Source organism: Mus pahari, chromosome 14, assembly GCF_900095145.1.
Source record: "Mus pahari chromosome 14, PAHARI_EIJ_v1.1, whole genome shotgun sequence".
Lineage (NCBI taxonomy): Eukaryota > Metazoa > Chordata > Mammalia > Rodentia > Muridae > Mus > Mus pahari.
Window position 1 is genome coordinate 15,426,499 of NC_034603.1, and position 12,439 is coordinate 15,438,937.

General features: G+C 40.0%; 1 protein-coding gene across 2 annotated transcripts in view; it reads right to left on the minus strand.

Moving 5' to 3' along the window:
* Positions 1-500: 500 nt before the first annotated feature.
* The window catches only part of Sgcd (sarcoglycan delta), a 389,217-nt gene continuing 377,278 nt past the window's right edge, over positions 501-12,439 (minus strand). The window contains exons 7-8 of one of the 2 annotated variants that reach the window (XM_021212905.2): positions 10,197-10,320; positions 501-8,827 (exon numbers count right to left, since the gene is read on the minus strand). In XM_021212905.2, the coding sequence (XP_021068564.1) occupies positions 8,654-8,827; positions 10,197-10,320 (298 nt within the window). In that variant the 3' untranslated portion in view covers positions 501-8,653. The remainder of the gene's footprint in view (positions 8,828-10,196; positions 10,321-12,439) is intronic. The other variant, XM_029546159.1, reaches the window with a different exon arrangement.

Below are 12,439 nucleotides of genomic sequence, written 5' to 3' on the forward strand. Positions count from 1 at the left end.
AAGGACTGAGTACGATGAGGTCAAGGGGAGCCTGTCTTCTAGACTACTTGCTCTCACTATGCCCCGTTCAGGGGTATGTTGAACTATTCTTTGGAAAAAGATGAAAATGTACTAGATTAGGATGACTCCAAGGTGGCTTGTCCACAGTCTGATAAGGGATTCTGATTGAATGGGTGTTCTCTGTAGGAAATGTTCAGATTAACTTCTTCAAGGACTTGCAGAGCATAGTGGTGAGTTCCTTCTGTAAAAGCCCATATGGGTACCTCAGAGAGTCATTAGGAATAGGAAAATCATGTGACTCTCAAACTGCAGGCCATGCTTATCTTAAATTTACCTCTCTTTCCATAAGGCAGTCCATGTGAGTATCTTCCAAAGAGCCAAAATGATTCAGCCAACATTTTAGACCATTGATCAGACAGATGTGGAAGAGAAATTAATGTGGAATTTTCTTAGCTGTCAGAAAGGAGCTCCCTAAAGAAGTGGACAAGGGTACTTTCCTTCTTACCAATCATTATTTTTTATTAATATATTTTACAAGACTGCAGTTGAAATAATATTAAATACAAATTTGTTTTTATACAGAAAGTGTAATAAAGTTAAAATAGTTCCTTGTAATTCATAGCATTATTGCAATGCTTACAAAAGTTTTGCATAGAGTGTGCAAGGATTGATGTTATTTAAAACAAAACTAAAACACTCTTCTCATCTCACACCCAAACCCAGAGAAAACAAAACAAAACCTAAAATAACACAAAGTAAATATTCCATTGCTTTATTCATCCAGATGTGGTTCCTTTTTCAAAGTTTATAATCATGGAACAATTGAACTTTTATGACCTCATCTTTTTTGTTAAGTGTCCCAGAGTATCTTCTCCAAAGGTATCCATCATGAGGGATGTCCTACCTCCTATCTAAAGTATATCAGGTATGCTTTTGTGGGCAAAATGCTGACTAAGAGAGATAAGAAAATCTATCCCACTTTTTCATGAAAATATTGAATGGAAATTGCTTTTGTGTTACTCTATTATATATATGCCATCGGTTCCTATTATAATTTCCAATCTCTTTCAGGGTTCTGTTAGGTTGGTTACGTGAGACCCATTAAAGGTACACGTATATGTTTTGCCATTTGGAAACTGACACCATTAGACGGGAAATCCCTGACTGACCCAACCATTCCTAAGGTTTTATAAGCAGTGGAAGAAAATAAGCTCTAACCCTGGGGATGAGAATGAGAGTACCCAGACCCTCCACTGTCCTGAGAAGGATGCACACAGAAGCACAATCAGTCTTATCTCATAGCATCTCAGATCTGGGAGGGGCAAGCTAACAGCAAGACTTTTACAAGGGCACAGCAGTGTGTAATTTATCTAGACAGACTTTGGCTGAGTTAAAACTTCAAAACAAGATCTTGTCTATTAACTCCTATGGACCAACCTCCAGTTCTGTGTTCAGAAGGTGCCAATGTTCCAAAGCTACCCAGTTAACAATGAGCTGTAGATGTATTCACTTCCTACTTTCCAGTTGGGATGCCTATAGTTTCTGGGCTGAGGACAGGATGCTAATGTAAAAGAGGTGCTTTAGTTAAGGTGTAGAATGTCTTCCATTTCCAAATCATGAGAACTGGTGGTGATAGCCAAAAAGTGATGAGAATTCTGCACCTGGGGAGGGATATGGCCATTTAGTGGTAGTTGACAAGGGGTGAGGATTAAGCCATTATAGAGTCACAGTAGTTTGCTTAGCTCCACAAGGTATTGAATGCTAGTGATTAATTGAGTCTTAGGTAGTTCTCAGTGATAGAGATTGAGCCCTGATTTATTTGATGATTTTATTTCACTAGAAGTAAAAGGAGAGTCTAATAGTGTCAGATAGCTCACATTAAATAAGACATTTGATTCTTTTTGGAGGGCAGTGTATGAAAAAAAAATTATATATATATATATATATATATATATATATATATATATATATATATATATATGGAGCACAACAGATGCATCCATACAGATTCATTACTGAATATTCAAAATTTCTCCTACATATGAGGCTCTTCTAATCATAAGGGCCAGGAGTCTGACTTAACAAGAATCACAACCAGAACAACAAAAAAATGTTGTTCTAGATTCTGTTAAGTTATTCTATATTTCCACTCCACATATCTGCATACTATTGTATAGAACCTTGATAAGTAATTGTAGAATATGGAGACATGAAAATTCTGTAGCCTCATTCATAAAGAAGGTCTAGTCTAAAGCCTAGGAAAGCACTGTCCACCAACTTGAAAACTAACTCGAAATGTTGGTGGCTCCTCAGGAGTGAGGCTCATATTCTGGCTTGGTCATTTTATAGATAGTTGAATTAGAATGTGGTTCTGAGCTTCTTGAAGTCCCAGTGTTTCCATATCTGTGAATTAGAACCTTGTAGGGAGTTCAACTCCAATGTACTGAACTCATTGGATATATTATAAAGCATTTAGCACAGCACCTAGTGCAGAGTTCATTGACTATCAGTATACAATTCTGATAATGATTGGAACATAGAGTCTACTTCTTTCCATATTTTAGGGTAGGCTGTGGATCCAAGGAAACCTGTTGTTTTATGCATGAGTTTTGAAGACATGACTTGTGGTGACGTTTTATAGCTTCTCTCCTGTTCTGAAAACAAATAGTCCATGACCCTGAAGTTCCCACAGTCTCACAAGTCATGTTAACAGGAACAGTAAGCACCAATGTCTTCCCGATTAGCCAATGGCATTTTCCAGTCCTTAGACAATCCGCTGTTTACCGCTCAACTACATGAATGGTTTAGTTTGGAGTCTCTTATTTTATGAAATCTAAGATATCTTCTGCTTCCTGCATCAAAGAAAGTAGAAATGGACTTTGAAGACACGCTGGGTATGCAGGGCAGGATTTTTTTTTTTAAATCTTAAACATATGTTTCCTTTCTTGTTTTCTCAGTAAGGACAGCTTTAAATTTGTTATCTTTAGTGAGGAAGCAAAAGCCACACACTTTGCACCGAGGATGGTGACCCAGTGAGTGAGGCTTTTGGTTGAGGACTCTGATGTCCTAGGAGGACAGGTGGGTTGGGACTTTCAAGCTGTTTCTTGCCTACAGCAACTGTTCCTTTGGCCTATTCCAATTGTCACCTCAAAGCATGTCCTCATGCTGCCTGTTGCTGGTCTTGAGGAGCAGCAGTTGGCACTGCTGTTGCTATACACTTGCAACTCTTTATGGATGGGTCTGATGGCATCATTAATCCTGTGTTGTGACTTAAGCCTCCCTACTGCATCAGAGGCTCATGACATTCTATCTTCTTCAAACGAAGATACTGATTTCTTACTCTGTCCATTTCTACAAAAGCAAGACTGGGAGTTGGGGTGGGGGCGGCACCAAATAAACTGTGTGAGCATGGATATTACCAAGGGATTTTCTTTTACACTTGTGCTCTAACTATACTCAGAAAGAGGACTTTCCATGAGAAATTATTTTCCCTTTGCCATTCAGACCTGCCTTGACAAATTTCAAGGACTCCATTATGACGAAAGTTTTTAAGACTCTTATGAATCACGTTGCTTTGAGAGTGCTAATGCCTTGCTAATGCCTACAGTGTATTGTGCTGGCTGGAGCAGCAGGCTGGTGGCTACTTTATCATTTATCAGTGGTTTGGCTCTGTGAATGAGAAATTCAGAGGCAACTGTATAATTTTAAGTTCTGATTACCACAGAGAAAGAGGTGCATCTGACATCCCAATGCAGTGAGTTTCGACTATTTTAATGGAAATATGTTGGAACCAGGGAAGCCTTCCTCCAAGAAAAAAATGATGAAAGACTGCAAGAGAGATATTTTATCTTTGAGATGAAAGACCTGTTTTCTAAGGTTGTTTCTTTCATTAGAACTGTCCCCTCACCTGCCTGCTATGGTTGTACCATGCCAATATATCATTCTAGGAGCTGATTATCATCTTGTCTTTGTACCTAAGACTATCTAAGGTGTAGGGAGAGAGAACTGGTCTTATGTACAACTTACATAAATAAGATTTTTTTTTTTCATTTCATTGATCCTTAAAAAAAAAAGATCGGGTACTTAAAATGGATCAAGTCAACACTTTGGCCCAAGCATTATGCTACCTTTTGTTTATAATAAATGAAACCAGGATGCCCTCACTGCTCTGCCAACCTGATCATTCCAATGTATTCATATGGAAGGCAGAGGGTTTTCCTGTCACAATGTAGATTAAGGACCAAAAAGGGTGGACATTCTCATTGAAACACATCCTGCCTCTCCAAGGTGAATACTCACATTCTCCAAGATTCATTTATCATGATGCTCAGTTAGCATAGTAAGTACAAAGCTACTATCAGCAAAAGGGCCAGATCTACAGTAGGAATCTGTCTTACTGCACAGAAGCAGAAAGAGGTATGTGCATATGAAACATGTCCCCCCTCCCCTTTTGGGTTCCCTCCACCTCAAAGGGACAAAGAAAAGACCCAAATTCCTAAGAGCAAAAGTAAACTGCCATTCATCTGGTCACTCCTAGGAATGGTTCCGTGGAAAGGATCTCAGCGGTTGCTTGTTCCTACATACACGAAGGGGTCCTTGCTTTTCATCCTTTCCATTATTCAGTGGTCTAATGTGGGGCTGTAGGAACACTGGCTACACTGGAGGTATAGGCAACAGGGGTCACATAAGGTCAAAACTATTCTCTGGAGGACCTAGGTGTGGAAGTCTCTCTGGCACATGGGAATATACAGTCTTCTTGGGTGCAGATAGACTCAAGAATTTTTAGGGAAGAGACTGTGAATCAAGATCACTTTGCTCACTTCTGGTCAAACACTGGTCACCTGAGAAACATCTATCAGAGCTCCTCTGGAAAGAGAGATAGCAATGAGAACACATCTTCCTTGTTCAGAAGCTTCTTACATCCCACTTCCTCAGTTACCCCCAAGTCCTCTGATCTGCCTTCTCTCTTAGTCACGTCCTTCTTCTTCAAACACTCAGTCAAGTTTCATATTACCAAGCTCCCAGGGAAACACAGGCTACTCCCTGTTCCTGAGAAATCCACCTTCTGTTCCACTACGTATAACATATCCCACAAGTGACCTGTAGCTCAAGGGTCAGCAAATGCTTTCTATGAAGGGCTATATAATCATAATGGTTTTCTGGCCATGCAATCAACTGTTGGGGTATAGAGTGGCATGTAAATGTTGCTGGCTGTGGAATCAGGCTTGGTCTCCAATTCATAGTTTATTGACCCTTTCAATAGCATCAACCTTCAAGCAATCTTTGGTCTATGGTTTGCAGATGTACAACAACATTTATCTAGAGAGAGAATAACCCAGAGGAAGCTAAATACCAATTCGAGTCTGTGAGTGCTGTCCCTTAGTTACTTAACCACTATGGAGTCACACATCAAGTTTCTATCAACTGCCACCATGGAGCATTTCAAAACATCTGCTGTCTTGAGGTAATCCCTCCAAATGGAACGCTCATGATTTTCAGAATGGACATGCCAAGCAGAAATAAGTGATAAATATATCTAGAGATCCCATTTTGATTTGTGAAATATTTTCTGAAGAATAGTAGCATACCAGTAGAATACCAGAAGTTCCAGGAGGCTGAAGTTTCGTTTGAATCATGTTAATCTACCAGCTGCTTAATAGACCCGGAAGTGTGATTGTCTAGAAGATACTATATATAGAGAGACCAAAAAGATTCATTTTTTTTCTAAAAAGTAGGGGTTAGCAGACATTAATATAAATGCTGGTTCCCTCCTCTCCCAACCCCACTCCAAGAATTCTGGTGAAAGTTTCTTTTGTGACTATGGACAAATGTTATTTTTGGAGAGCACTGGGTGGGCAGGTGCAAGAAGTTCATTGGCTAACTTAGGTGCATTTTATCAGTCTCTGGTCTGAACTGAAATATGTAATCTTACTCATGCCAGAGATCCTGTTTATTACCTGATGACCTGTGGTCCTTTAACATAATTGAAAAACAGAATTAAACAGAATTGTATCGTGTATTCCTCCAGAGAGTCTTGATTTATATCCCCGATTGATATTATTTTTATTGTGTGTTTGTGCATGAATCAACTTAGTGCTTGATTTACTTGCTTGCTCTCAGGTTCACTTTTGCATTTGTGACCGCATCAGTTTTTAATTGTCATAAAATTCATGAGGAATATGACTTTTATGTCACAATTGGTAAATGAAATCAGAAGAGGTTCAGGGAACTTTGTTCTTTCTTCTTATCTATAGATGATAGGGGTGAGATGCAAAGGTAGTTTGTCTGTTTAAACAAAAGAAAACACCCCTTCCACCTGCCTCAAAAAAAAACCCTGTCTTCTTTATCGACTCGAGGGACTTCGGAGTTATCGTTTATTTGAATGATGTGGGAAAGGAATCTGTAATAGCTAAGAAGGGCTTTTAGTGACTTGAAATGAATCCTGTGTGTGTGGTACTTGTAGGCCCTGGCATAAAGGGCCTGCAAGATACTGGTAACGCCAGCATCTAGTAACCCGAGGCCTCTCACAAGATCCTCCTTTAGAGTTCCATACTGCAAATGAAACAATTTTAAGGAGCTTGCTCTAAGATTGACCCGTCCAGTGCCTTTACACAAGATATGCAGAGAGGGTGAGGGGAGCCAGGCCTGGCCTAGAAGCCAGAAGTCTAAGTCATGAGTCAGGATAGGAAAGTCCCTTCTTTGTGACAATAAGCAACTGAGGAGTACATCCCGTGTGTACAAACCTCAGACTGATGACTGCATGTCCTATCAGAAACAGCAAACTTCTTTGTTGTCTCTTATAACAAACCATTCGTCTTGTGAAGTAAGAAAAATTAGAACCTTGTGGTAAACAAAACCAAAACCAAAACCAAATGCCATTCAGGCCCACAGATACATCTTCATTCAAAATTTTAGGGTCACTGCTTGTCTACTGGCTTCAAGGATGTTCTAAGCCAGTCACACCTACATTCTGGGCTCTTCAGGTCCCAAATGTGGAAACTGGTTTGTCTAACAATTTCTGGTGTCCAGTCATGACTAAACAACTTCCCTCTAACCACCCAAAATAAACTACAGGTAACAAGATAAATAGGATGTGCTTCTCCTTGCTTAGTGCATTGGCTTAAGGCATAGGCACATTTCCCCCTCTTTGAACAGAGATGGTATATTCCCCTGTCCCAGCACAAGAGCTGGCCAGGGTGACCCTGGGACATGGGAATGAAGGTGGGGCGCTAAGAGGTAGCTGATGGCGGGAATTAGGGAGCTATTTTCATACATGGGGAAGTGGGTGCTGCTGAGCCCAGGGAACACAGTGGTTCTGATGCAGACACATGACCCTGTTTATATTAACTTGCCATTAGCAACTCTGGCAGCATGTAGAGTCTTAGGTTTGTGACTCCTAGGGAAAATGGCAACAGTGAGTTGAGGAATATGAATAGCCCAGCACTGGCAAAATGTACAAGAGCAAAGCAAGAGAGGTTGTGCAAGCCCTTGAAAATATGACATGTCTCTAAATGGCCCACTCATCTAAAGAGACTTGTGAGAATTAGCTAGCTTCCCTATGGTTTTCTTCGTTAGATTTTCATCTTAAAGTGACTTAAAATGACTCCTGGGATCTAGAGCTCACTCTTTGGGATTCTGATTGATTTAATGATTTTTGTGTCCATCTGTTGGATAAAGTCAGGAAGGAGGATCTAAAAACAGTTTTCCCTTAGATGTTTCACTCATCTTCTTTACTTGTAAGGCCATTGAGTGGTTTCTAGCATAGAGAGGAGGAACCAGTCTCCTCTTCTATGCTGAAAGCTCTTCTATTTCAAAGCTCTTACTCATTGACTGTTGGAGAATATGCAAGTTTAAAGGAGGCCGAATAATAGAAGTTAGGGAAGTGGCTTAAGGTATTTCAGAATGTAGCACTACCTACTCCTATTCATTTAGTCACACAACTCCTAGTATATTGGTCTACAAAGGGAGGGTGGCCATTTTGAGTTCTTATGGCTAATTTCTATGGTTTTACTTCATCCTTATGTTGAAGAGAATGTGATCAGCCTGAGTGAAGTTAAGAAAGGGAAACCAAATGTCTATGTTTTTAACATAGTCTCACTATGTAGCCCAGACTGGCCTCCATCACCATAACTTCCTTGGCGTTAGAATTACAGATGGGTCCACGTTTTCTTTTTGGCCAGTATATCAGCACTTGAGAGTGACCTGAAGATTCCCGCCATCACTGCCTCTAATGACTCTTCGAGAGAAGCTAAGTGATTTTTCTGAACACATCGATGGGTATTTTGTGGGTGCTCAATCCACTGTGTGATTTGAAATTGCCTGGGAAATGCTGGGCCTGAATGAGTGCTTATATTCTGTCATGTGGATGATGGGAATGGGGCAGAAAGATGACAGTGGATGATGTCACAGGGTCACCCATGGTTCCTTTTGTACTGAAACCTCATTTTATACAGAGGATATATATATATTTATTTATATATATTTATATATATTTATATCCACTCACACCACCCAGTCATACACACTCGCATACACATACACACAAAAGGGCTTTGATAGGCTTTCTGTGTTCTAGTAAAAATAGCTGGCAGCCAGTGTCTCAAGCCAAAAAGGGCCTTTATGCTGCCGACAATTGTCCACTATGGATAGTCTTTCAAAGGCAGACACTTGTGTTTATCTGACAGGTAGAACCAGTTCCTGCCTGGGACAGGAATAACCTCCCATTGGCACAGACGCAGACCTCGAAGACCTTCTGCCTCGTTCCTGTGGGTGTGTAGGATCCACGAGGCAGTCTGGGTAGTTTGATTTTCGCAGCATCTAACTTAATCTAGAGAGAATGAATAGGAAAGAAAGAGTCAGTCAGGGGCTGCTGTATAAGTTCCTGACATTCAGCAAGCTGACTATTCCATTAAATTTAAGCCTTGCAGGTACCTACTGTGTGCTGGGCCATGTTGACAGTGGAGATAAGACAGCCTTTAACCTCACACAAGCCAATATTTTAGCAATATTAGATAGCAGCATTTTTCAAAAGTGTGATATGCCAACTAAGAAGAGTGTCATAGAGTCAAAAAAATGTAGAAATGACACATTAGTTTTCATTACTTCAGGACACTGCATGTCCGTGGCCAGTATGAAGCTTCCAGAAGACAGTAGAATATATAGTATTATCCATAATTTAAAAGGCTAGTGACCCTTCCTCTTGCTTTCTTTTTCTAATGGTGGCACTGATAGTCAACAGAATACACTTCCAGAAATGCCACATATATGTGATAAGCTGTGGTGAAAGGTGTCGTTAGGTTTTTGATATCTGCCTCCTCCAGAGGTCACGTCTGAGTAGCTGGGAGCTGCCTAGATGAGGGAGCTTCTGCTTTTATGACTGTGGCTGGCAGTTGTTATGGATGGAAGGCTCCATCGGACAAATTCTTTTAAAATAAACAATCAAAAAACCCCAAGTGTCTACCAAACATTTTTTTTTTTTAATATTCACTGAGTGGCTATAATGATGCAGGGTGAAACAGATGCCTGCTAAGTAGGTGGGCAAGGCAGAATAGCATTTTATCTTAAAAAGTCAGGCTGTCACTTTATTTTCATTCTTAAATAAAACAGTTAACCTATGAACACTTGAAAAGGGTCTCTTCATAATCTGCAGCCAAATCAGACTCCTGCCTCTAGGAGAACTTAGCTTAATTATCTATGAAACTACAAGTGGCATTTGTGTTCAATGGCCCAGTTGTGGTGGGGTGAAGGGTGTCAACATGTTACTCTTTGGCCATCTACGTGGACCCTGTTAGTTTCTGGTTCATTCTGACTCAGGGTAGCTCAAAGAGAACCCAAGCACACAGCATCAAATAATTTCATGTGTATTAAGTTCATTTCAGCCACATGGGTATGACATACGACTTAGTTATGTGGGTGAACTAAATCTTCTTTTAAGGCTATGGGGAAGAGAGAATTTGGGAATCATGTTCATTTTCAGTCACATAACGTTCCACTGGTGATACATGTACAGTATTACCCCAGTATTTCACAAATAACTAATTATAACATTTATATATGATGGGTTTTATTCATAATCATGATGTTCAACCCTCTTATGGGATCCTTGGGTTAATATTTATCTCAGTGCTAACCAGTCTAGGGGAAAGGCGGGCCTTTGGACCAATGGACTCCTAATTTCCATCCTTGCCAGTCCTTACCTCTCCATCCTTGGACTCCAGTCTCAGCTCACTTCTGCAGGTAGCTTCCATATTGCCAGCTTCTGCATTTATTTCTACTCCTTTGGGGGCTTCCATCACTAGAGATCGGGTTGGGGACTCCAACCTGAAACACAAGCCACAGATTAAAAGTCCTTTTCCCTGATTAGGAATTTTAAGAAGCTGAAGCGCAGGGCATTGAAGCAGTCACAGTGCTTCATCTAATTTATCTAGATTTGCTTTACAGACATACATGTCTGTACCAGAGTGTAAGAGTTCTAGGCTTTAGTTTCTCCACATTTTACAAAGGTTGTGAGGAAGGTATTCTTGGATCATGGCCTCATGTTATACTGAATTGATGATTTTATTTTATTAGTAAAATTTACCAGCTTCTTACCTGTATCTCTCCCCTTGTGATTATTATTATTATTATTTTTTTTAAATTAAGAGGATTCTAGCACCCTGCTTTCTAGACTGTTTCCTCTGTGTCCTACTCTCTGGATCTTTTGAAGGCACACAGTCAGACCAAAGTTAAGAAAACAGACATAGGCTAGAGAGATGGCTTAGTGGTTAAGAATGCTTGCTGCTTTTGTAGGACTGAAGACCTGTCTCAGAACTCCAGTGCCGGGGTCTTTAATGCACTCGATTCTCCTCCATCATCTGCACACACATGCACATACCTCCCCACCTGCCACCATATATATAGCTATGAATAAAAATTATATCATTTAAAAATAAGAAAATAGATCTAAGAGTCAGACAGTCTTATAACGAAGCCATGAGATGTTCCCTTTATTATGCAGGCTAACATTATGGTTTAATTTGAAATCACTGTGCTTAAGAGATCTATAAACCAAAACTGCCTCTAACCTGTAAGCCCCATTTGATCAAGGACAGACAACTTCCTAGAATGCTGGTGGCTGTTGTTCATGTAAGATAACAAGCTGTATGTCTTCACTTCTGTAAACAAGCTTGGTTGCACTAACTGCACAGGACGTGTGCTTGATCACATGTAAGCAGGAAGTACGCCAAGATGTGTGTTTGCCTCTGATTGCACGAGGGCAGAAGTATAAAGCCCTGTGAGTTTTGCCTTTATAACCCCCTGACTAATATAATTTGGTACCACAGTCTGAACATGAATGAGTCTTAGGAATGCACCTGGTCCAGTATCCATGGTCCTTGCCAGTATTTAATAAAACCTCTTATTTCTTAAAATTTATTCATGGATAGTTTCTGACCATGTGAGTTTCTAATTGATTGGTCAATTTCTGAATGCTTTCAGACCCATGACATAGCCACAGGCAATTCTTTCTTCTTTCACTCTCTAAACTTTCTCAAAGCCTCACTTTCTTTATCTATAAAATTCAAGTCGGGCCTGGCACATTAGAAATGTAACTTGGTCTAAAACAGTATGAACGTGAATGGAATATTACCTGAAATTCTTGGGAACCAAATGTGTTTCAGATTTTAGAAATTTCTAGAGCTAAGTAGACCTTACTGGAGCATTCCTCATCTGAAAAACACAAATGCTCCAAATTATGGCATCTTAGTGACACTCTAAATTTTTTTTGGGTAGTTTGGAGCATATTGAGTCTTTTTAATTAGGGACAGTGACCCTGTTCTGGTGTTGGTATTGTTATTATATCAGCAAAAATGAATTCTTGAGCCTAAACTTGTGATGTAGATTTAGAATAGACCAAGGCTTGCCTGGGTCTAGGAGGACAACTAGTAGAATTCTGATATCTATCTTGATTGCAGTGCACTACTTATTCCATATTTCTATGAATTTTGAAAATGCAAAAAAAAAAAAAAAAAAAAAAAACAACCCCCGAAACCAAAAAAGTGAGTCAGTTTCACTGACTGTAAGAAAAACCAGCCTTGCTCTATGCTAATTATCATGACAAAACAGGGGATGCTATACCTTTAAAAGTTTTTTGTTTGATTTCACTTTAATGAGGAAAAGCTCAGCTAGCCCCATGAATATTACAGATGTGGACAGTGTGGTCAGATAGGGATTCATGAAGATCCTCTCACAGAGAAAGCAGCTCAGCTAAGGAGTGGGACCCAGTGGTGGCTTCAGAACTGCCTTTCTCCTTCAGGTCAGTCTCTCTACTTAACGTTTCCAACTTTCTTATATTTGGAATGTGTTGAAAATCAGCATCATCTTTTTTTGCCCACTGCTGGCTGCCTATTCCATTTCACTACTCCATCCATGGGCTGGGCAAACCCTTTAGTGCTTCAGGAAA